Here is a 21,629-nt window from a genome sequence, read left to right on the forward strand (position 1 = left end):
CGTGCTGAGACCGGTAGCCAGAGAGTGTGCTGAGGCCGGGACTCGGAGTATGTGTTGAGGCCGAGAGTGTGAGTCCACACTGAGGCCGGGAGTCTGAGTCCGTGCTGAGGCCGGGAGTCGGAGTCCGTGCTGAGGCCGGGAGTCTGAGTCCGTGCTAAGGCCGGGAGTCTGAGACCACAATGAGGCCGGAAGTCTGAGTCCACACTGAGGCCGGGTGTCTGAGTCCACACTGAGGCCGGGAGTCTGAGTCCACACTGAGGCCGGGAGTCTGAGTCCGAGCAGAGGCCGGGAGTCTGAGTTCACGCTGAGTCCGGGAGTCTGAGTCCACACTGAGGCCGGGAGTCTGAGTCCACGCTGAGGCCGGGAGTCTGAGTCCACACTGAGGCCGGGAGTCTGAGTCCACGCTGAGGCCGGGAGTCTGAGTCTACACTGAGGACGGGAGTCTGAGTCCACGCTGAGGCCGGGAGTCTGAGTCCACGCTGAGGCCGGGAGTCTGAGTCCAAACTGAGGCCGGGTGTCTGAGTCCACACTGAGGCCGGGAGTCTGAGTCCACGCTGAGGCCGGGTGTCTGAGTCCGAGCAGAGGCCGGGAGTCTGAGTTCACGCTGAGTCCGGGAGTCTGAGTCCACACTGAGGCCGGGAGTCTGAGTCCAAACTGAGGCCGGGAGTCTGAGTCCACACTGAGGCCGGGTGTCTGAGTCCGAGCAGAGGCCGGGAGTCTGAGTTCACGCTGAGTCCGGGAGTCTGAGTCCACACTGAGGCCGGGAGTCTGAGTCCAAACTGAGGCCGGGAGTCTGAGTCCAAACTGAGGCCGGGAATCTGAGTCCACACTGAGGCCGGGAGTCTGACTCCGTCCTGAGGCCGGGAGTCGGAGAGTGTGCTGAGGCCGGGACTCGGAGTATGTGTTGAGGCCAAGAGTGTGAGTCCACACTGAGGCCGGGAGTCTGAGTCCGTGCTGAGGCCGGGAGTCGGAGTCCGTGCTGAGGCCGGGAGTCGGAGTCCACACTGAGGCCGGGTGTCTGAGTCCACACTGAGGCCGGGAGTCTGAGTCCACACTGAGGCCGGGAGTCTGAGTCCACACTGAGGCCGGGAGTCGGAGTCCACGCTGAGGCCGGGAGTCGGAGTCCACACTGAGGCCGGGAGTCTGAGTCCATACTGAGGCCGGGAGTCTGAGTCCACGCTGAGGCCGGGAGTCGGAGTCCACGCTGAGGCCGGGAGTCTGAGTCCACGCTGAGGCCGGGAGTCTGAGTCCACACTGAGACCGGGAGTCTGAGTCCACGCTGAGGCCGGGAGTCGGAGTCCACGCTGAGGCCGGGGGTCGGAGTCCACGCTGAGGCCGGGAGTCTGAGTCCACACTGAGGCCGGGAGTCTGAGTCCGAGCAGAGGCCGGGAGTCTGAGTCGGTGCTGAGGCCGGGAGTCTGAGTCCACACTGAGGCCGGGTGTCTGAGTCCACGCTGAGGCCGGGAGTCTGAGTCCACACTGAGGCCGGGAGTCTGAGTCCACACTGAGGCCGGGCGTCTGAGTCCGAGCAGAGGCCGGGAGTCTGAGTCCACACTGAGGCCGGGAGTCTGAGTCCACACTGAGGCCGGGAGTCTGAGTCGGTGCTGAGGCCGAGAGTCTGAGTCGGTGCTGAGGCCGGGAGTCTGAGTCCACACTGAGGCCGGGAGTCTGAGTCCACGCTGAGGCCGGGAGTCTGAGTCCGTGCTGAGGCCGGGAGTTGGATTGCGTGCAGAGGCCGGGACGCGGAGTCCGTGCTGAGGCCGGGAGTCGGAGTCCACACTGAGGCCGTGAGTCTGAGTCCACGCTGAGGCCGGGAGTCTGAGTCCGTGCTGAGGCCGTGAGTCTGAGTCCACACTGAGGCTGGGGGTCGGAGTCCGTGCTGAGGCCGGGAGTCTGAGTCCACGCTGAGGCCGGGAGTCTGAGTCCGTGCTGAGGCCGAGAGTCTGAGACCACACTGAGGCCGGGAGTCTGAGTCCACACTGAGGCTGGGAGTCTGAGTCCACACTGAGGCCGGGAGTCTGAGTCCGAGCTGAGGCCGGGTGTCTGAGTCCGAGCAGAGGCCGGGAGTCTGAGTCGGTGCTGAGGCCGGGAGTCTGAGTCGGTGCTGAGGCCGGGAGTCTGAGTCCACACTGAGGCCGGGTGTCTGAGTCCACAATGAGGCCGGGTGTCTGAGTCCACAATGAGGCCGGGTGTCTGAGTCCACGCTGAGGCCGGGAGTCTGAGTTCACGCTGAGGCCGGGTGTCTGAGTCCACACTGAGGCCGGGTGTCTGAGTCCACAATGAGGCCGGGAGTCTGAGTTCACGCTGAGGCCGGGAGTCTGAGACCACAATGAGGCCGGGTGTCTGAGTCCACACTGAGGCCGGGAGTCTGAGTCCACACTGAGGCCGGGTGTCTGAGTCCACACTGAGGCCGGGTGTCTGAGTCCACAATGAGGCCGGGTGTCTGAGTCCACACTGAGGCCGGGAGTCTGAGTTCACGCTGAGGCCGGGAGTCTGAGACCACAATGAGGCCGGGTGTCTGAGTCCACACTGAGGCCGGGTGTCTGAGTCCGAGCAGAGGCCGGGAGTCTGAGTCGGTGCTGAGGCCGGGAGTCTGAGTCGGTGCTGAGGCCGGGAGTCTGAGTCCACACTGAGGCCGGGTGTCTGAGTCCACAATGAGGCCGGGTGTCTGAGTCCACACTGAGGCCGGGAGTCTGAGTTCACGCTGAGGCCGGGAGTCTGAGACCACACTGAGGCCGGGAGTCTGAGTCCACACTGAATCCGGGAGTCTGAGTCCGTGCTGAGGCCGGGAGTCTGAGTCCACACTGAGGCCGGGTGTCTGAGTCCACACTGAGGCCGGGTGTCTGAGTCCGAGCAGAGGCCGGGAGTCTGAGTTCACGCTGAGTCCGGGAGTCTGAGTCCACACTGAGGCCGGGAGTCTGAGTCCACACTGAGGCCGGGTGTCTGAGTCCGAGCAGAGGCCGGGAGTCTGAGTTCACGCTGAGGCCGAGTGTGTGAGTCCACACTGAGGCCGGGAGTCTGTGTCCACACTGAGGCCGGGAGTCCGAGTCCGTGCTGAGGCCGGTAGCCAGAGAGTGTGCTGAGGCCGGGATTCGGAGTATGTGATGAGGCCGAGAGTCCGAGTCCACACTGAGGCCGGGAGTCTGAGTCCACACTGAGGCCGGGTGTCTGAGTCCACGCTGAGTCCGGGAGTCAGAGTCCACGCTGAGGCCGGGAGTCTGAGTCCACACTGAGGCCGGGAGTCTGAGTCCACACTGAGGCCGGGAGTCTGAGTCCACGCTGAGGCCGGGCGTCTGAGTCCACACTGAGGCCGGGTGTCTGAGTCCACGCTGAGGCCGGGAGTCGGAGTCCACGCTGAGGCCGGGAGTCTGAGTCCACACTGAGGCCGGGAGTCTGAGTCCATACTGAGGCCGGGAGTCTGAGACAACACTGAGGCCGGGCGTCTGAGTCCGTGCAGAGGCCGGGAGTCGGAGTCCACGCTGAGGCCGGGAGTCTGAGTCCACACTGAGGCCGGGAGTCTGAGTCCACACTGAGGCCGGGCGTCTGAGTCCGTGCAGAGGCCGGGAGTCTGAGTCCACACTGAGGCCGGGAGTCTGAGTCCACACTGAGGCCGGGAGTCTGATTCGGTGCTGAGGCCGGGAGTCTGAGTCCACACTGAGGCCGGGAGTCTGAGTCGGTGCTGAGGCCGAGAGTGTGAGTCCGTGCTGAGGCCGGGAGTCTGAGTCGGTGCTGAGGCCGGGAGTCTGAGTCCACACTGAGGCCGGGAGTCTGAGTCGGTGTTGAGGCCGGGAGTCTGAGTCCGTGCTGAGGCCGGGAGTCTGAGTCCACACTGAGGCCGGGGGTCTGAGTCCGTGCTGAGGCCGGGAGTCTGAGTCCCTACTGAGGCTGGGAGTTGGATTGCGTGCAGAGGCCGGGACGCGGAGTCCGTGCTGAGGCCGGGAGTCTGAGTCCACACTGAGGCTGGGGGTCGGAGTCCACACTGAGGCTCGGGGTCGGAGTCCGTGCTGAGGCCGTGAGTCTGAGTCCACACTGAGGCTGGGGGTCGGAGTCCGTGCTGAGGCCGGGAGTCTGAGTCCGTGCTGAGGCCGGGAGTCTGAGACCACACTGAGGCCGGGAGTCTGAGTCCGTACTGAGGCCGGGAGTCTGAGTCCACACTGAGGCCGGGAGTCTGAGTCCACACTGAGGCCGGGTGTCTGAGTCCGAGCAGAGGCCGGGATTCTGAGTTCACGCTGAGTCCGGGAGTCTGAGTCCACACTGAGGCCGGGAGTCTGAGTCCGTGCTGAGGCCGGAAGTCTGAGTCCACACTGAGGCCGTGTGTCTGAGTCCACACTGAGGCCGGGTGTCTGAGTCCGAGCAGAGGCCGGGAGTCTGAGTCCATACTGAGGCCGGGAGTCTGAGTCCACACTGAGGCCGGGAGTCTGAGACCACAATGAGGCCGGGAGTCTGAGACCACACTGAGGCCGGGAGTCTGAGTCCGTGCTGAGGCCGGGAGTCTGAGTCCACACTGAGGCCGGGAGTCTGAGACCACAATGAGGCCGGGAGTCTGAGACCACACTGAGGCCCGGAGTCTGAGACCACAATGAGGCCGGGAGTCTGAGACCACAATGAGGCCGGGAGTCTGAGTCCACACTGAATCCGGGAGTCTGAGACCACAATGAGGCCGGGAGTCTGAGACCACAATGAGGCCGGGAGTCTGAGTCCACACTGAATCCGGGAGTCTGAGTCCGTGCTGAGGCCGGGAGTCTGAGTCCATACTGAGGCCGGGTGTCTGAGTCCGAGCAGAGGCCGGGAGTCTGAGTTCACGCTGAGTCCGGGTGTCTGAGTCCGAGCAGAGGCCGGGAGTCTGAATTCATGCTGAGTCCGGGAGTCTGAGTCCACACTGAGGCCGGGTGTCTGAGTCCGAGCAGAGGCCGGGAGTCTGAGTTCACGCTGAGTCCGGGAGTCTGAGTCCACACTGAGGCCGGGAGTCTGAGTCCGCACTGAGGCCGGGAGTCTGAGTCCGCACTGAGGCTGGGAGTCTGAGTCCGTGCTGTGGCCGGGAGTCGGTGTCCGTGATGAGGCCGGGAGGCAGAGTATGTAATGAGGCCGAGTGTGTGAGTCCACACTGAGGCCGGGAGTCTGAGTCCGCACTGAGGCCGGGAGTCTGAGTCTGTGCTGAGGCCGATAGCCAGAGAGTGTGCTGAGGCCGGGACTCGGAGTATGTGTTGAGGCCGAGAGTGTGAGTCCACACTGAGGCCGGGAGTCAGAGTCCGTGCTGAGGCCGGGAGTCGGAGTCCATGCTGAGGCCGGGAGTCGGAGTCCACACTGAGGCCGGGTGTCTGAGTCCACACTGAGGCCGGGAGTCTGAGTCCACACTGAGGCCGGGAGTCTGAGTCCGTGCTGAGGCCGGGAGTCTGAGTCCAAACTGAGGCCGGGAATCTGAGTCCACACTGAGGCCGGGAGTCTGAGTCCACGCTGAGGTCGGGAGTCTGAGTCCACACTGAGGCCGGGAGTCTGTGTCCACACTGAGGCCGGGAGTCCGAGTCCGTGCTGAGGCCGGTAGCCAGAGAGTGTGCTGAGGCCGGGACTCGGAGTATGTGATGAGGCCGAGAGTGTGAGTCCGTGCTGAGGCCGGGAGTCGGAGTGTGTGTTGAGGCCGGGAGTCGGAGTCCACACTGAGGCCGGGAGTCTGAGTCCACACTGAGGCCGGGAGTCTGAGTCCACACTGAGGCCGGGAGTCTGAGTCCGTGCTGAGGCCGGGAGTCTGAGTCCGTACTGAGGCCGGGTGTCTGAGTCCACGCTGAGGCCGGGAGTCTGAGTCCACACTGAGGCCGGGCGTCTGAGTCCGTGCTGAGGCCGGGAGTCTGAGTCCACACTGAGGCCGGGTGTCTGAGTCGGTGCTGAGGCCGGGAGTCTGAGTCCACACTGAGGCCGGGTGTCTGAGTCGGTGCTGAGGCCGGGAGTCTGAGTCCACGCTGAGGCCGGGAGTCTGAGTCGGTGCTGAGGCCGGGAGTCGGAGTGTGTGATGAGGCCGGGCGGCAGAGTCCGTGCTGAGGCCGGGAGTCTGAGTCGGTGCTGAGGCCGGGAGTTGGAGTCCACGCTGAGGCCGTGAGTCTGAGTCCGTGCTGAGGCCGGGAGTTGGAGTCCACGCTGAGGCCGTGAGTCTGAGTCCACACTGAGGCTGGGGGTCGGAGTCCGTGCTGAGGCCGGGAGTCTGAGTCCACACTGAGGCCAGGAGTCTGAGTCCACACTGAATCCGGGAGTCTGAGTCCGTGCTGAGGCCGGGAGTCTGAGTCCACACTGAGGCCGGGAGTCTGAGTCCAAACTGAGGCCGGGTGTCTGAGTCCGAGCAGAGGCCGGGAGTTTGAGTTCACGCTGAGTCCGGGAATCTGAGTCCACACTGAGGCCGGGAGTCTGAGTCCGAGCAGAGGCCGGGAGTTTGAGTTCACGCTGAGTCCGGGAGTCTGAGTCCACACTGAGGCCGGGTGTCTGAGTCCGAGCAGAGGCCGGGAGTCTGAGTTCACGCTGAGTCCGGGAGTCTGAGTCCGTGCTGAGGCCGGGAGCCGGAGTGTGTGATGAGGCCGGGAGTTGTAGTCCGTGCTGAGGCCGGGAGTCGGAGAGTGTGCTGAGGCCGGGAGTCGGAGTGTGTGATGAGGCCGGGAGTTGTAGTCCGTGCTGAGGCCGGGAGTCGGAGAGTGTGCTGAGGCCGGGAGTCTGAGTGTGTGCTGAGGCCGAGAGTTGGAGTGTGTGATGAGGCCGGGAGTCGGAGTCCGTGCTGAGGCCGGGAGTCAGAGAGTGTGTTGAGGCCGGTAGTCGGAGTGTGTGCTGAGGCCGAGAGTTGGAGTGTGTGATGAGGCCGGGAGTTGGAGTGTGTGATGAGGCCGGGAGTTGGAGTGTGTGATGAGGCCGGGAGTTGTAGTCCGTGCTGAGGCCGGTAGTCGGAGTGTGTGCTGAGGCCGAGAGTTGGAGTGTGTGATGAGGCCGGGAGTCGGAGTGTGTGATGAGGCCGGGAGTCGGAGTGTATGATGAGGCCGAGAGTGTGAGTCGGTGCTGAGGCCGGGAGTCGGAGTCCGTGCTGAGGCCGGGAGTCTGAGTCCACACTGAGGCCGGGAGTCTGAGTCCACACTGAGGCCGGGAGTCTGAGTCTGTGCTGAGGCCGTGAGTCTGAGTCCACGTTGAGGCCAGGAGTCTGAGTCCACGCTGAGGCCGGGAGTCTGAGTCCACACTGAGGCCAGGAGTCTGAGTCCACGCTGAGGCCGGGAGTCTGAGTCCACACTGAGGCCGGGAGTCTGAGTCCGTGCTGAGGCCGGGAGTCTGAGACCACACTGAGGCCGGGAGTCTGAGTCCGTGCTGAGGCCGGGATTCTGAGTCCACACTGAGGCCGGGAGTCTGAGACCACACTGAGGCCGGGATTCTGAGTCCGTGCTGAGGCCGGGAGTCTGAGACCACACTGAGGCCGGGAGTCTGAGTCCACACTGAATCCGGGAGTCTGAGTCCGTGCTGAGGCCGGGAGTCTGAGTCCGTGCTAAGGCCGGGAGTCTGAGACCACAATGAGGCCGGAAGTCTGAGTCCACACTGAGGCCGGGTGTCTGAGTCCACACTGAGGCCGGGAGTCTGAGTCCACACTGAGGCCGGGAGTCTGAGTCCGAGCAGAGGCCGGGAGTCTGAGTTCACGCTGAGTCCGGGAGTCTGAGTCCACACTGAGGCCGGGAGTCTGAGTCTGAGCAGAGGCCGGGAGTCTGAGTTCACGCTGAGGCCGGGAGTCTGAGTCCACGCTGAGGCCGGGAGTCTGAGACCACACTGAGGCCGGGAGTCTGAGTCCACACTGAATCCGGGAGTCTGAGTCCGTGCTGAGGCCGGGAGTCTGAGTCCGTGCTAAGGCCGGGAGTCTGAGACCACAATGAGGCCGGAAGTCTGAGTCCACACTGAGGCCGGGTGTCTGAGTCCACACTGAGGCCGGGAGTCTGAGTCCACACTGAGGCCGGGAGTCTGAGTCCGAGCAGAGGCCGGGAGTCTGAGTTCACGCTGAGTCCGGGAGTCTGAGTCCACACTGAGGCCGGGAGTCTGAGTCCAAACTGAGGCCGGGAGTCTGAGTCCACACTGAGGCCGGGAGTCTGAGTCCACACTGAGGCCGGGTGTCTGAGTCCGAGCAGAGGCCAGGAGTCTGAGTTCACGCTGAGTCCGGGAGTCTGAGTCCACACTGAGGCCGGGAGTCTGAGTCCAAACTGAGGCCGGGAATCTGAGTCCACACTGAGGCCGGGAGTCTGACTCCGTCCTGAGGCCGGGAGTCTGAGTCCAAACTGAGGCCGGGAATCTGAGTCCACACTGGGGCCGGGAGTCTGTGTCCACACTGAGGCCGGGAGTCCGAGTCCGTGCTGAGACCGGTAGCCAGAGAGTGTGCTGAGGCCGGGACTCGGAGTATGTGTTGAGGCCGAGAGTGTGAGTCCACACTGAGGCCGGGAGTCTGAGTCCGTGCTGAGGCCGGGAGTCGGAGTCCGTGCTGAGGCCGGGAGTCTGAGTCCGTGCTAAGGCCGGGAGTCTGAGACCACAATGAGGCCGGAAGTCTGAGTCCACACTGAGGCCGGGTGTCTGAGTCCACACTGAGGCCGGGAGTCTGAGTCCACACTGAGGCCGGGAGTCTGAGTCCGAGCAGAGGCCGGGAGTCTGAGTTCACGCTGAGTCCGGGAGTCTGAGTCCACACTGAGGCCGGGAGTCTGAGTCCAAACTGAGGCCGGGAGTCTGAGTCCACACTGAGGCCGGGAGTCTGAGTCCACACTGAGGCCGGGTGTCTGAGTCCGAGCAGAGGCCAGGAGTCTGAGTTCACGCTGAGTCCGGGAGTCTGAGTCCACACTGAGGCCGGGAGTCTGAGTCCAAACTGAGGCCGGGAATCTGAGTCCACACTGAGGCCGGGAGTCTGACTCCGTCCTGAGGCCGGGAGTCTGAGTCCAAACTGAGGCCGGGAATCTGAGTCCACACTGGGGCCGGGAGTCTGTGTCCACACTGAGGCCGGGAGTCCGAGTCCGTGCTGAGACCGGTAGCCAGAGAGTGTGCTGAGGCCGGGACTCGGAGTATGTGTTGAGGCCGAGAGTGTGAGTCCACACTGAGGCCGGGAGTCTGAGTCCGTGCTGAGGCCGGGAGTCGGAGTCCGTGCTGAGGCCGGGAGTCGGAGTCCACACTGAGGCCGGGTGTCTGAGTCCACACTGAGGCCGGGAATCTGAGTCCACACTGAGGCCGGGAGTCTGAGTCCACACTGAGGCCGGGAGTCGGAGTCCACGCTGAGGCCGGGAGTCTGAGTCCACACTGAGGCCGGGAGTCTGAGTCCACACTGAGGCCGGGAGTCTGAGTCCACACTGAGGCCGGGAGTCTGAGTCTGTGCTGAGGCCGGGAGTCTGAGTCCAAACTGAGGCCGGGAATCTGAGTCCACACTGGGGCCGGGAGTCTGTGTCCACACTGAGGCCGGGAGTCCGAGTCCGTGCTGAGACCGGTAGCCAGAGAGTGTGCTGAGGCCGGGACTCGGAGTATGTGATGAGGCCGAGAGGCAGAGTCCGTGCTGAGGCCAGGAGTCCGAGTCCACACTGAGGCCGGGAGTCTGAGTCCACACTGAGGCCGGGTGTCTGAGTCCACGCTGAGGCCGGGAGTCGGAGTCCACGCTGAGGCCGGGAGTCTGAGTCCACACTGAGGCCGGGAGTCTGAGTCCACACTGAGGCCGGGTGTCTGAGTCCACGCTGAGGCCGGGAGTCGGAGTGTGTGATGAGGCCGAGAGGCAGAGTCCGTGCTGAGGCCAGGAGTCCGAGTCCACACTGAGGCCGGGAGTCTGAGTCCACACTGAGGCCGGGTGTCTGAGTCCACGCTGAGGCCGGGAGTCGGAGTCCACGCTGAGGCCGGGAGTCTGAGTCCACACTGAGGCCGGGAGTCTGAGTCCACACTGAGGCCGGGCGTCTGAGTCCACACTGAGGCCGGGTGTCTGAGTCCACGCTGAGGCCGGGAGTCGGAGTCCACGCTGAGGCCGGGAGTCTGAGTCCACACTGAGGCCGGGAGTCTGAGTCCACACTGAGGCCAGGAGTCTGAGTCCACACTGAGGCCGGGAGTCCGAGTCCACACTGAGGCCGGGAGTCTGAGACAACACTGAGGCCAGATGTCTGAGTCCACGCTGAGGCCGGGAGTCGGAGTCCACGCTGAGGCCGGGAGTCTGAGTCCACACTGAGGCCGGGAGTCTGAGTCCACACTGAGGCCGGGCGTCTGAGTCCGTGCAGAGGCCGGGAGTCTGAGTCCACACTGAGGCCGGGAGTCTGAGTCCACACTGAGGCCGGGAGTCTGAGTCCACACTGAGGCCGGGAGTCTGAGTCCGTGCTGAGGCCGGGAGTCTGAGTCCAAACTGAGGCCGGGAATCTGAGTCCACACTGAGGTCGGGAGTCTGAGTCCACACTGAGGCCGGGAGTCTGTGTCCACACTGAGGCCGGGAGTCCGAGTCCGTGCTGAGGCCGGTAGCCAGAGAGTGTGCTGAGGCCGGGACTCGGAGTATGTGATGAGGCCGAGAGTGTGAGTCCGTGCTGAGGCCGGGAGTCGGAGTGTGTGTTGAGGCCGGGAGTCGGAGTCCACACTGAGGCCGGGAGTCTGAGTCCACACTGAGGCCGGGAGTCTGAGTCCACGCTGAGGCCGGGCGTCTGAGTCCACGCTGAGGCCGGGAGTCGGAGTCCACGCTGAGGCCGGGAGTCTGAGTCCACACTGAGGCTGGGAGTCTGAGTCCATACTGAGGCCGGGAGTCTGAGACAACACTGAGGCCGGGTGTCTGAGTCCACGCTGAGGCCAGGTGTCTGAGTCCACGCTGAGGCCGGGAGTCGGAGTCCACACTGAGGCCGGGAGTCTGAGTCCACACTGAGGCCGGGCGTCTGAGTCCGTGCAGAGGCCGGGAGTCTGAGTCCACACTGAGGCCGGGAGTCTGAGTCCACACTGAGGCCGGGAGTCTGAGTCGGTGCTGAGGCCGGGAGTCTGAGTCCACACTGAGGCCGGGAGTCTGAGTCCACACTGAGGCCGGGAGTCTGAGTCCACGCTGAGGCCGGGAGTCTGAGTCCGTGCTGAGGCCGGGAGTCGGAGTGTGTGATGAGGCCGGGCGGCAGAGTCCGTGCTGAGGCCGGGAGTCTGAGTCCGTGCTGAGGCCGGGAGTTGGATTGCGTGCAGAGGCCGGGACGCGGAGTCCGTGCTGAGGCCGGGAGTCGGAGTCCACACTGAGGCCGTGAGTCTGATTCCACGCTGAGGCCGGGAGTCTAAGTCCGTGCTGAGGCCGAGAGTCTGAGTCCGTGCTGAGGCCGGGAGTCGGAGTCCACACTGAGGCCGTGAGTCTGATTCGACGCTGAGGCCGGGAGTCTGAGTCCACGCTGAGGCCGGGAGTCTGAGTCCGTGCTGAGGCCGGGAGTCTGAGACCACACTGAGGCCGGGAGTCTGAGTCCACACTGAATCCGGGAGTCTGAGTCCGTGCTGAGGCCGGGAGTCTGAGACCACAATGAGGCCGGGAGTCTGAGTCCACACTGAGGCCGGGTGTCTGAGTCCACACTGAGGCCGGGAGTCTGAGTCCGTGCTGTGGCCGGGAGTCGGTGTCCGTGATGAGGCCGGGAGGCAGAGTATGTAATGAGGCCGAGTGTGTGAGTCCACACTGAGGCCGGGAGTCTGAGTCTGTGCTGAGGCCGGTAGCCAGAGAGTGTGCTGATGCCGGGACTCGGAGTATGTGTTGAGGCCGAGAGTGTGAGTCCAAACTGAGGCCGGGAATCTGAGTCCGTGCTGAGGCCGGGAGTCTGAGTCCGTGCTGAGGCCGGGAGTCTGAGTCCAAACTGAGGCCGGGAATCTGAGTCCACACTGAGGCCGGGAGTCTGAGTCCACACTGAGGCCGGGAGTCTGAGTCCGTGCTGAGGCCGGGAGTCGGAGTGCGTGATGAGGCCGAGAGTGTGAGTCCACACTGAGGCCGGGAGTCAGAGTCCGTGCTGAGGCCGGGAGTCGGAGTCCGTGATGAGGCCGGGAGGCAGAGTCCGTGCTGAGGCCGGGAGTCGGAGTCCGTGCTGAGGCCGGGAGTCGGAGTCCACACTGAGGCCGGGTGTCTGAGTCCACACTGAGGCCGGGAGTCTGAGTCCACACTGAGGCCGGGGGTCTGAGTCCACACTGAGGCCGGGAGTCTGAGTCCACACTGAGGCCGGGAGTCGGAGTCCACGCTGAGGCCGGGAGTCTGAGTCCACACTGAGGCCGGGAGTCTGAGTCCACACTGAGGCCGGGAGTCTGAGTCCACACTGAGGCCGGGAGTCTGAGTCCGTGCTGAGGCCGGGAGTCTGAGTCCAAACTGAGGCCGGGAATCTGAGTCCACACTGAGGCCGGGAGTCTGAGTCCACGCTGAGGTCGGGAGTCTGAGTCCACACTGAGGCCGGGAGTCTGTGTCCACACTGAGGCCGGGAGTCCGAGTCCGTGCTGAGGCCGGTAGCCAGAGAGTGTGCTGAGGCCGGGACTCGGAGTATGTGATGAGGCCGAGAGTGTGAGTCCGTGCTGAGGCCGGCAGTCGGAGTGTGTGTTGAGGCCGGGAGTCGGAGTCCACACTGAGGCCGGGAGTCTGAGTCCACACTGAGGCCGGGAGTCTGAGTCCACGCTGAGGCCGGGCGTCTGAGTCCACACTGAGGCCGGGTGTCTGAGTCCACGCTTAGGCCGGGAGTCTGAGTCCACGCTGAGGCCGGGAGTCGGAGTCCACGCTGAGGCCGGGAGTCTGAGTCCACACTGAGGCTGGGAGTCTGAGTCCACACTGAGGCCGGGAGTCTGAGACAACACTGAGGCCGGGTGTCTGAGTCCACGCTGAGGCCGGGTGTCTGAGTCCACGCTGAGGCCGGGAGTCGGAGTCTACACTGAGGCCGGGAGTCTGAGTCCACACTGAGGCCGGGAGTCTGAGTCCACACTGAGGCCGGGCGTCTGAGTCCGTGCAGAGGCCGGGAGTCTGAGTCCACACTGAGGCCGGGAGTCTGAGTCGGTGCTGAGGCCGGGAGTCTGAGTCCACACTGAGGCCGGGAGTCTGAGTCCGTGCTGAGGCCGGGAGTCTGAGTCCACACTGAGGCCGGGAGTCTGAGTCCACGCTGAGGCCGGGAGTCTGAGTCGGTGCTGAGGCCGGGAGTCGGAGTGTGTGATGAGGCCGGGCGGCAGAGTCCGTGCTGAGGCCGGGAGTCTGAGTCCGTACTGAGGCCGGGAGTTGGATTGCGTGCAGAGGCCGGGACGCGGAGTCCACACTGAGGCCGGGAGTCTGAGTCCGTGCTGAGGCCGGGAGTCTGAGTCCACACTGAGGCCGTGAGTCTGATTCCACGCTGAGGCCGGGAGTCTGAGTCCGTGCTGAGGCCGTGAGTCTGAGTCCACACTGAGGCCGGGAGTCTGAGACCACACTGAGGCCGGGTGTCTGAGTCCACACTGAGGCCGGGTGTCTGAGTCCGAGCTGAGGCCGGGAGTCTGAGTTCACGCTGAGGCCGGGAGTCTGAGACCACACTGAGGCCGGGAGTCTGAGTCCACACTGAATCCGGGAGTCTGAGTCCGTGCTGAGGCCGGGAGTCTGAGACCACACTGAGGCCGGGAGTCTGAGTCCACACTGAATCCGGGAGTCTGAGTCCGTGCTGAGGCCGGGTGTCTGAGTTCACGCTGAGGCCGGGAGTCTGAGACCACACTGAGGCCGGGGGTCTGAGACCACAATGAGGCCGGGAGTCTGAGTCCACACTGAGGCCGGGTGTCTGAGTTCACGCTGAGGCCGGGAGTCTGAGTTCACGCTGAGGCCGGGAGTCTGAGTTCACGCTGAGGCCGGGAGTCTGAGACCACACTGAGGCCGGGAGTCTGAGTCCACACTGAATCCGGGAGTCTGAGTCCGTGCTGAGGCCGGGAGTCTGAGTCCAAACTGAGGCCGGGTGTCTGAGTCCGAGCAGAGGCCGGGAGTTTGAGTTCACGCTGAGTCCGGGAGTCTGAGTCCGCACTGAGGCTGGGAGTCTGAGTCCGTGCTGAGGCCGGGAGTCGGAGTCCGTGCTGAGGCCGGGAGTCGGAGTCCACACTGAGGCCGGGAGTCTGAGTCCACACTGAGGCCGGGAGTGTGAGTCCACACTGATACCGGGAGTCTGAGTCCACACTGAGGCCGGGCGTCTGAGTCCACACTGAGGCCGGGAGTCTGAGTCCACACTGAGGCCGGGAGTCTGAGTCCGTGCTGAGGCCGGGAGTCTGAGTCCAAACTGAGGCCGGGAATCTGAGTCCACACTGAGGCCGGGAGTCTGAGTCCACGCTGAGGTCGGGAGTCTGAGTCCACACTGAGGCCGGGAGTCTGTGTCCACACTGAGGCCGGGAGTCCGAGTCCGTGCTGAGGCCGGTAGCCAGAGAGTGTGCTGAGGCCGGGACTCGGAGTATGTGATGAGGCCGAGAGTGTGAGTCCGTGCTGAGGCCGGCAGTCGGAGTGTGTGTTGAGGCCGGGAGTCGGAGTCCACACTGAGGCCGGGAGTCTGAGTCCACACTGAGGCCGGGAGTCTGAGTCCACGCTGAGGCCGGGCGTCTGAGTCCACACTGAGGCCGGGTGTCTGAGTCCACGCTTAGGCCGGGAGTCTGAGTCCACGCTGAGGCCGGGAGTCGGAGTCCACGCTGAGGCTGGGAGTCTGAGTCCACACTGAGGCTGGGAGTCTGAGTCCATACTGAGGCCGGGAGTCTGAGACAACACTGAGGCCGGGTGTCTGAGTCCACGCTGAGGCCGGGTGTCTGATTCCACGCTGAGGCCGGGAGTCGGACTCTACACTGAGGCCGGGAGTCTGAGTCCACACTGAGGCCGGGAGTCTGAGTCCACACTGAGGCCGGGCGTCTGAGTCCGTGCAGAGGCCGGGAGTCTGAGTCCACACTGAGGCCGGGAGTCTGAGTCGGTGCTGAGGCCGGGAGTCTGAGTCCACACTGAGGCCGGGAGTCTGAGTCCGTGCTGAGGCCGGGAGTCTGAGTCCACACTGAGGCCGGGAGTCTGAGTCCACGCTGAGGCCGGGAGTCTGAGTCGGTGCTGAGGCCGGGAGTCGGAGTGTGTGATGAGGCCGGGCGGCAGAGTCCGTGCTGAGGCCGGGAGTCTGAGTCCGTACTGAGGCCGGGAGTTGGATTGCGTGCAGAGGCCGGGACGCGGAGTCCACACTGAGGCCGGGAGTCTGAGTCCGTGCTGAGGCCGTGAGTCTGAGTCCACACTGAGGCCGTGAGTCTGATTCCACGCTGAGGCCGGGAGTCTGAGTCCGTGCTGAGGCCGTGAGTCTGAGTCCACACTGAGGCCGGGAGTCTGAGACCACACTGAGGCCGGGTGTCTGAGTCCACACTGAGGCCGGGTGTCTGAGTCCGAGCTGAGGCCGGGAGTCTGAGTTCACGCTGAGGCCGGGAGTCTGAGACCACACTGAGGCCGGGAGTCTGAGTCCACACTGAATCCGGGAGTCTGAGTCCGTGCTGAGGCCGGGAGTCTGAGACCACACTGAGGCCGGGAGTCTGAGTCCACACTGAATCCGGGAGTCTGAGTCCGTGCTGAGGCCGGGTGTCTGAGTTCACGCTGAGGCCGGGAGTCTGAGACCACACTGAGGCCGGGGGTCTGAGACCACAATGAGGCCGGGAGTCTGAGTCCACACTGAGGCCGGGTGTCTGAGTCCGTGCTGAGGCCGGGAGTCTGAGTTCACGCTGAGGCCGGGAGTCTGAGACCACACTGAGGCCGGGAGTCTGAGTCCACACTGAGGCCGGGAGTCTGAGTCCGTGCTGAGGCCGGGAGTCTGAGTCCAAACTGAGGCCGGGTGTCTGAGTCCGAGCAGAGGCCGGGAGTTTGAGTTCACGCTGAGTCCGGGAGTCTGAGTCCGCACTGAGGCTGGGAGTCTGAGTCCGTGCTGAGGCCGGGAGTCGGAGTCCGTGCTGAGGCCGGGAGTCGGAGTCCACACTGAGGCCGGGAGTCTGAGTCCACACTGAGGCCGGGAGTGTGAGTCCACACTGATACCGGGAGTCTGAGTCCACACTGAGGCCGGGCGTCTGAGTCCACACTGAGGCCGGGAGTCTGAGTCCACACTGAGGCCGGGAGTCTGAGTCCACACTGAGGCCGGGAGTCTGAGTCCACACTGAGGCCGGGCGTCTGAGTCCACACTGAGGCCGGGAGTCTGAGTCCACACTGAGGCCGGGAGTCTGAGTCCACACTGAGGCCGGGCGTCTGAGTCCACGCTGAGGCCGGGCGTCTGAGTCCACACTGAGGCCGGGAGTCTGAGTCCACACTGAGGCCGGGAGTCTGAGTCCACACTGAGGCCGGGCGTCTGAGTCCACACTGAGGCCGGGAGTCTGAGTCCGCACTGAGGCCGGGAGTCTGAGTCCGCACTGAGGCTGGGAGTCTGAGTCCGTGCTGAGGCCGGGAGTCGGAGTCCGTGCTGAGGCCGGGAGTCGGAGTCCACACTGAGGCCGGGAGTCTGAGTCCACACTGAGGCCGGGAGTGTGAGTCCACACTGATACCGGGAGTCTGAGTCCACACTGAGGCCGGGCGTCTGAGTCCACACTGAGGCCGGGAGTCTGAGTCCACACTGAGGCCGGGAGTCTGAGTCCACACTGAGGCCGGGAGTCTGAGTCCACACTGAGGCCGGGCGTCTGAGTCCACACTGAGGCCGGGAGTCTGAGTCCACACTGAGGCCGGGAGTCTGAGTCCACACTGAGGCCGGGCGTCTGAGTCCACGCTGAGGCCGGGCGTCTGAGTCCACGCTGAGGCCGGGAGTCTGAGTCCACACTGAGGCCGGGTGTCTGAGACCGTGCTGAGGCCGGGAGTCGGAGTCCACACTGAGGCCGGGCATCTGAGTCCACACTGAGGCCGGGAGTCTGAGTCCACACTGAGGCCGGGCGTCTGAGTCCACACTGAGGCCGGGAGTCTGAGTCCACACTGAGGCCGGGAGTCTGAGTCCGTGCTGAGGCCGGGAGTCTGAGTCCGTGCTGAGGCCGGTAGTCGGAGTCCACACTGAGGCCGGGCATCTGAGTCCACACTGAGGCCGGGAGTCTGAGTCCACACTGAGGCTGGGAGTCTGAGTCCACACTGAGGCCGGGCGTCTGAGTCCACACTGAGGCCGGGAGTCTGAGTCCACACTGAGGCCGGGTGTCTGAGTCCACACTGAGGCCGGGAGTCTGAGTCCACACTGAGGCCGGGAGTCTGAGTCCACACGGAGGCCGGGCGTCTGAGTCCACACTGAGGCCGGGAGTTTGAGTCCACACTGAGGCCGGGAGTCTGAGTCCGTGCTGAGGCCAGGAGTCTGAGTCCACACTGAGGCCAGGAGTCTGAGTCCACACTGATGCCGGGAGTCTGAGTCCACACTGATGCCGGGAGTCTGAGTCCACACTGAGGCCGGGAGGGTGAGTCCACACTGAGGCCGGGCGTCTGAGTCCACGCTGAGGCCGGGAGTCTGAGTCCGTGCTGAGGCCGGGAGTCTGAGTCCACACTGAGGCCGGGAGTCTGAGTCCACACTGAGGCCGGGCGTCTGAGTCTGTGCTGAGACCGGGAGTCTGAGTCCACACTGAGGCCGGGAGTCTGAGTCCACACTGAGGCCGGGAGTCTGAGTCCGTGCTGAGGCCGGGAGTCTGAGTCCGTGCTGAGGCCGGGACTCGGAGTATGTGATGAGGCCGAGAGTGTGAGTCCGTGCTGAGGCCGAGAGTTGGAGTGTGTCATGAGGCCGAGAGTGTGAGTCCATACTGAGGCCGGGAGTCTGAGTCTACACTGAGGCCGGGAGTCGGAGTCCGTGCTGAGGCCGGGAGTCGGAGTCCACACTGAGGCCGGGTGTCTGAGTCCACACTGAGGCCGGGAGTCTGAGTCCACACTGAGGCCAGGAGTCTGAGTCCACACTGAGGCCGGGAGTCGGAGTCCACACTGAGGCCGGGAGTCTGAGTCCACACTGAGGCCAGGAGTCTGAGTCCACACTGAGGCCAGGAGTCTGAGTCCACACTGAGGCCAGGAGTCGGAGTCCGTGCTGAGGCCGGGAGTCTGAGTCCACACTGAGGCCGGGGGTCTGAGTCCACACTGAGGCCGGGAGTCGGAGTCCGTGCTGAGGCCGGGAGTCTGAGTCCACACTGAGGCCAGGAGTCTGAGTCCACACTGAGGCCGGGAGTCGGAGTCCGTGCTGAGGCCGGGAGTCGGAGTCCACACTGAGGCCGGGTGTCTGAGTCCACACTGAGGCCGGGTGTCTGAGTCCACACTGAGGCCGGGAGTCTGAGTCCACACTGAGGCCGGGAGTCTGAGTCCACACTGAGGCCGGGAGTCTGAGTCCACACTGAGGCCGGGTGTCTGAGTCCACACTGAGGCCGGGAGTCTGAGTCCACACTGAGGCCGGGAGTCTGAGTCCACACTGAGGCCGGGAGTCTGAGTCCACACTGAGGCCGGGTGTCTGAGTCCACACTGAGGCCGGGAGTCTGAGTCCACACTGAGGCCGGGAGTCTGAGTCCACACTGAGGCCGGGAGTCTGAGTCCACACTGAGGCCGGGAGTCTGAGTCCACACTGAGGCCGGGAGTCTGAGTCCACACTGAGGCCGGGAGTCTGAGTCCACACTGAGGCCGGGAGTCTGAGTCCACACTGAGGCCGGGAGTCTGAGTCCACACTGAGGCCGGGTGTCGGAGTGTGTGGTGGTTTTGTTCCCAGACGTCGCTGATGCTGCCCAGGGGCAAGACGTCAAAAAGAAAAAATAAAAATGTATGAAAAGAGAGGACAAAGAATAGAACCAAATGGAATGTACAAGGACTGGCTCAGGACTCCTACTCTGCCCCCATCGTGGTCTCCGCCAACACCATTTTGGGCATAAACACCTTGTTGGAGGGAAACTCAAAAAGGCCTCCCCTTGTTTTGTCAGTGCAGGGACTCAGTGAAGACCCCAGCTGTGCAAAACTCTTCTTTCAACATTTCCACCCCCAGGCAGCCCCTATGTGGCCAGGAGAGCCCCTATGTGGCCAGGGAGCCCCTATGTGGCCAGGGAGCCCCTATGTGGCCAGGGAGCCCCTATGTGGCCAGGAGAGCCCCTATGTGGCCAGGAGAGCCCCTATGTGGCCAGGAGAACCCCTATGTGGCCAGGAGAGCCCCTATGTGGCCAGGGAGCCCCTATGTGGCCAGGGAGCCCTTATGTGGCCAGGAGAGCCCCTATGTGGCCAGGGAGCCCTTATGTGGCCAGGAGAGCCCCTATGTGGCCAGGGAGCCCTTATGTGGCCAGGAGAGCCCCTATGTGGCCAGGGAGCCCTTATGTGGCCAGGAGAGCCCCTATGTGGCCAGGAGAACCCCTATGTGGCCAGGGAGCCCTTATGTGGCCAGGGAGCCCTTATGTGGCCAGGAGAGCCCTTATGTGGCCAGGAGAACCCCTATGTGGCCAGGGAGCCCCTATGTGGCCAGGAGAGCCCCTATGTGGCCAGGAGAACCCCTATGTGGCCAGGAGAGCCCCTATGTGGCCAGGGAGCCCCTATGTGGCCAGGAGAGCCCCTATGTGGCCAGGAGAACCCCTATGTGGCCAGGGAGCCCTTATGTGGCCAGGAGAGCCCCTATGTGACCAGGAGAGCCCCTATGTGGCCAGGGAGCCCCTATGTGGCCAGGAGAGCCCCTATGTGACCAGGAGAGCCCCTATGTGGCCAGGGAGCCCCTATGTGGCCAGGAGAACCCCTATGTGGCCAGGGAGCCCTTATGTGGCCAGGAGAGCCCCTATCTGGCCAGGAGAGCCCCTATGTGGCCAGGAGAACCCCTATGTGGCCAGGAAGCCCTTATGTGGCCAGGAGAGCCCCTATCTGGCCAGGAGAGCCCCTATCTGGCCAGGAGAGCCCCTATGTGACCAGGAGAGCCCCTATGTGGCCAGGAGAGCCCCTATCTGGCCAGGAGAGCCCCTATCTGGCCAGGAGAGCCCCTATGTGGCCAGGAGAGCCCCTATCTGGCCAGGAGAGCCCCTATGTGGCCAGGAGAGCCCCTATGTGGCCAGGAGAGCCCCTATCTGGCCAGGAGAGCCCCTATGTGGCCAGGGAGCCCTTACGTGGCCAGGAGAGCCCCTATGTGGCCAGGAGAGCCCCTATCTGGCCAGGAGAGCCCCGATGTGGCCAGGGAGCCCTTATGTGGCCAGGAGAGCCCCTATCTGGCCAGGAGAACCCCTATGTGGCCAGGGAGCCCCTATGTGGCCAGGGAGCCCCTATGTGGCCAGGGAGCCCCGATGTGGCCCGGAGAGCTCCTATGTGGCCAGGAGAGCCCCCATCTGGCCCGGAGAGCTCCTATGTGGCCAGGAGAGCCCCCATCTGGCCAGGAGAATCCCTATGTGGCCAGGGAGCCCATATGTGGCCAGGGAGCCCCTATCTGGCCAGAGAGCCCCTCTGTGGCCAGGGAGCCCCTATGTGGCCAGAGAGCCCCTATGTGGCCAGGAGAGCCCCTATCTGGCAAGGAGAACCCCTATGTGGCCAGGGAGCCCTTATGTGGCCAGGAGAGCCCCTATCTGGCCAGGAGAGCCCCTATCTGGCCAGGAGAGCCCCTATGTGACCAGAGAGCCCCTATGTGGCCAGGGAGCCCCTATGTGGCCAGGGAGCCCTTATGTGGCCAGGAGAGCCCCTATGTGGCCAGGGAGCCCTTATGTGGCCAGAGAGCCCCTATGTGGCCAGAAGAGCCCATATCTGGCCAGGAGAGCCCATATCTGGCCAGAGAGCCCCTATGTGGCCAGGGAGCCCCTATGTGGCCAGGGAGCCCTTATGTGGCCAGAGAGCCCCTATGTGGCCAGGAGAGCCCCTCTGTGGCCAGGAGAGCCCCTATGTGGCCAGGAGAGCCCCTCTGTGGCCAGGAGAGCCCCTATGTGTCCAGGGTGTCCCTATGTGGCCAGGGAGACCGTAAGAAGCAAAGCCTGATAGGGACAATGCTTATATGAAAGAAAAATGAAGGGGACGGGGAGGGACTAAATCAAAATGGAATTGCAGGGGGAAGTAAAGTACACTGTCCCCTGCAGTGCCCAGCTCTCCCGACAGGAGCCGAGCCCAGTGGTGGACAGAAGACTGGAATTTGTGACATCCCTGAACCTTGTGTGTATGGCTCACAAAGCTCCAGGAGTGTTTCTGAGTTTGTGAGGGGTTGGTGTTGGGATGGAGCCGTGTGGGAGTAAGGGAGTGTGCGTTCTGCCGTTCCTTCAGCCCCATCGCTGTGAACGCTAATCACTGAAAACGTGAGCTGAGGAGCTACATTCACCCTGATCTGGCTTCTGCTCTTGTGGAATGGGAGCATGACTGACACCTGCGTCATCTTTTACACCATCCTGAAGTCCCCCCAAACCGCGTGGCTCTCTCGCCATTTCCAAGGGCAGTTGAGAGTCAACCACATCGATGTGAGCTTTGGACTTACATATAGGAGCAGATTTTTCTGCTGTCAAGGATGTTCGTGAACCAGATGGGGTTTTAACAATGACTAGTGGTGGTTTGCTGGTTGCCATCAATGATACTGGCTTTATGACTGAATTTGAATTCCATGCGTTATCACGTTGGGATTTGAACCTGTGACCCCTGGGGTACTGACCCAGAGCCTCTAGTTAACCAGCCTCTGCCAACCCCTCCCTTCAGTAAGCTGTGCTGTCGAGGGCTGGTTACCCCAAAGGGATGGTCTGATTGGTCCTGATGGAGCCGCACAGTGGGTCAGATACTGAGGGCTTCG

At 63.9% G+C, this 21,629-nt stretch overlaps 1 protein-coding gene across 1 annotated transcript in view; it reads right to left on the minus strand.

The window, feature by feature from the left end:
* Positions 1–18,748, minus strand: part of LOC148146143 (uncharacterized) — a 135,238-nt gene extending 116,490 nt beyond the window's left edge. The window contains 14 exon segments of the mRNA XM_087998691.1: positions 1,856–2,079; positions 2,531–2,704; positions 3,306–3,854; positions 4,031–4,218; positions 5,193–5,493; positions 5,654–5,879; positions 12,654–12,735; positions 12,887–13,079; positions 13,881–14,047; positions 14,724–15,024; positions 15,675–15,929; positions 16,331–16,529; positions 18,054–18,632; positions 18,743–18,748. Of these exon segments, the coding sequence (XP_087854817.1) occupies positions 1,856–2,079; positions 2,531–2,704; positions 3,306–3,854; positions 4,031–4,218; positions 5,193–5,493; positions 5,654–5,879; positions 12,654–12,735; positions 12,887–13,079; positions 13,881–14,047; positions 14,724–15,024; positions 15,675–15,929; positions 16,331–16,529; positions 18,054–18,632; positions 18,743–18,748 (3,444 nt within the window).
* Between the last annotated feature and the right edge of the window lie 2,881 nt (positions 18,749–21,629).

The sequence above is a fragment of the Chiloscyllium plagiosum genome, unplaced genomic scaffold (genome assembly GCF_037043375.1).
Source record: "Chiloscyllium plagiosum isolate Xiang-an unplaced genomic scaffold, Cpla_swu_hap1 HiC_scaffold_21, whole genome shotgun sequence".
Taxonomy (NCBI): Eukaryota; Metazoa; Chordata; class Chondrichthyes; order Orectolobiformes; family Hemiscylliidae; genus Chiloscyllium; species Chiloscyllium plagiosum.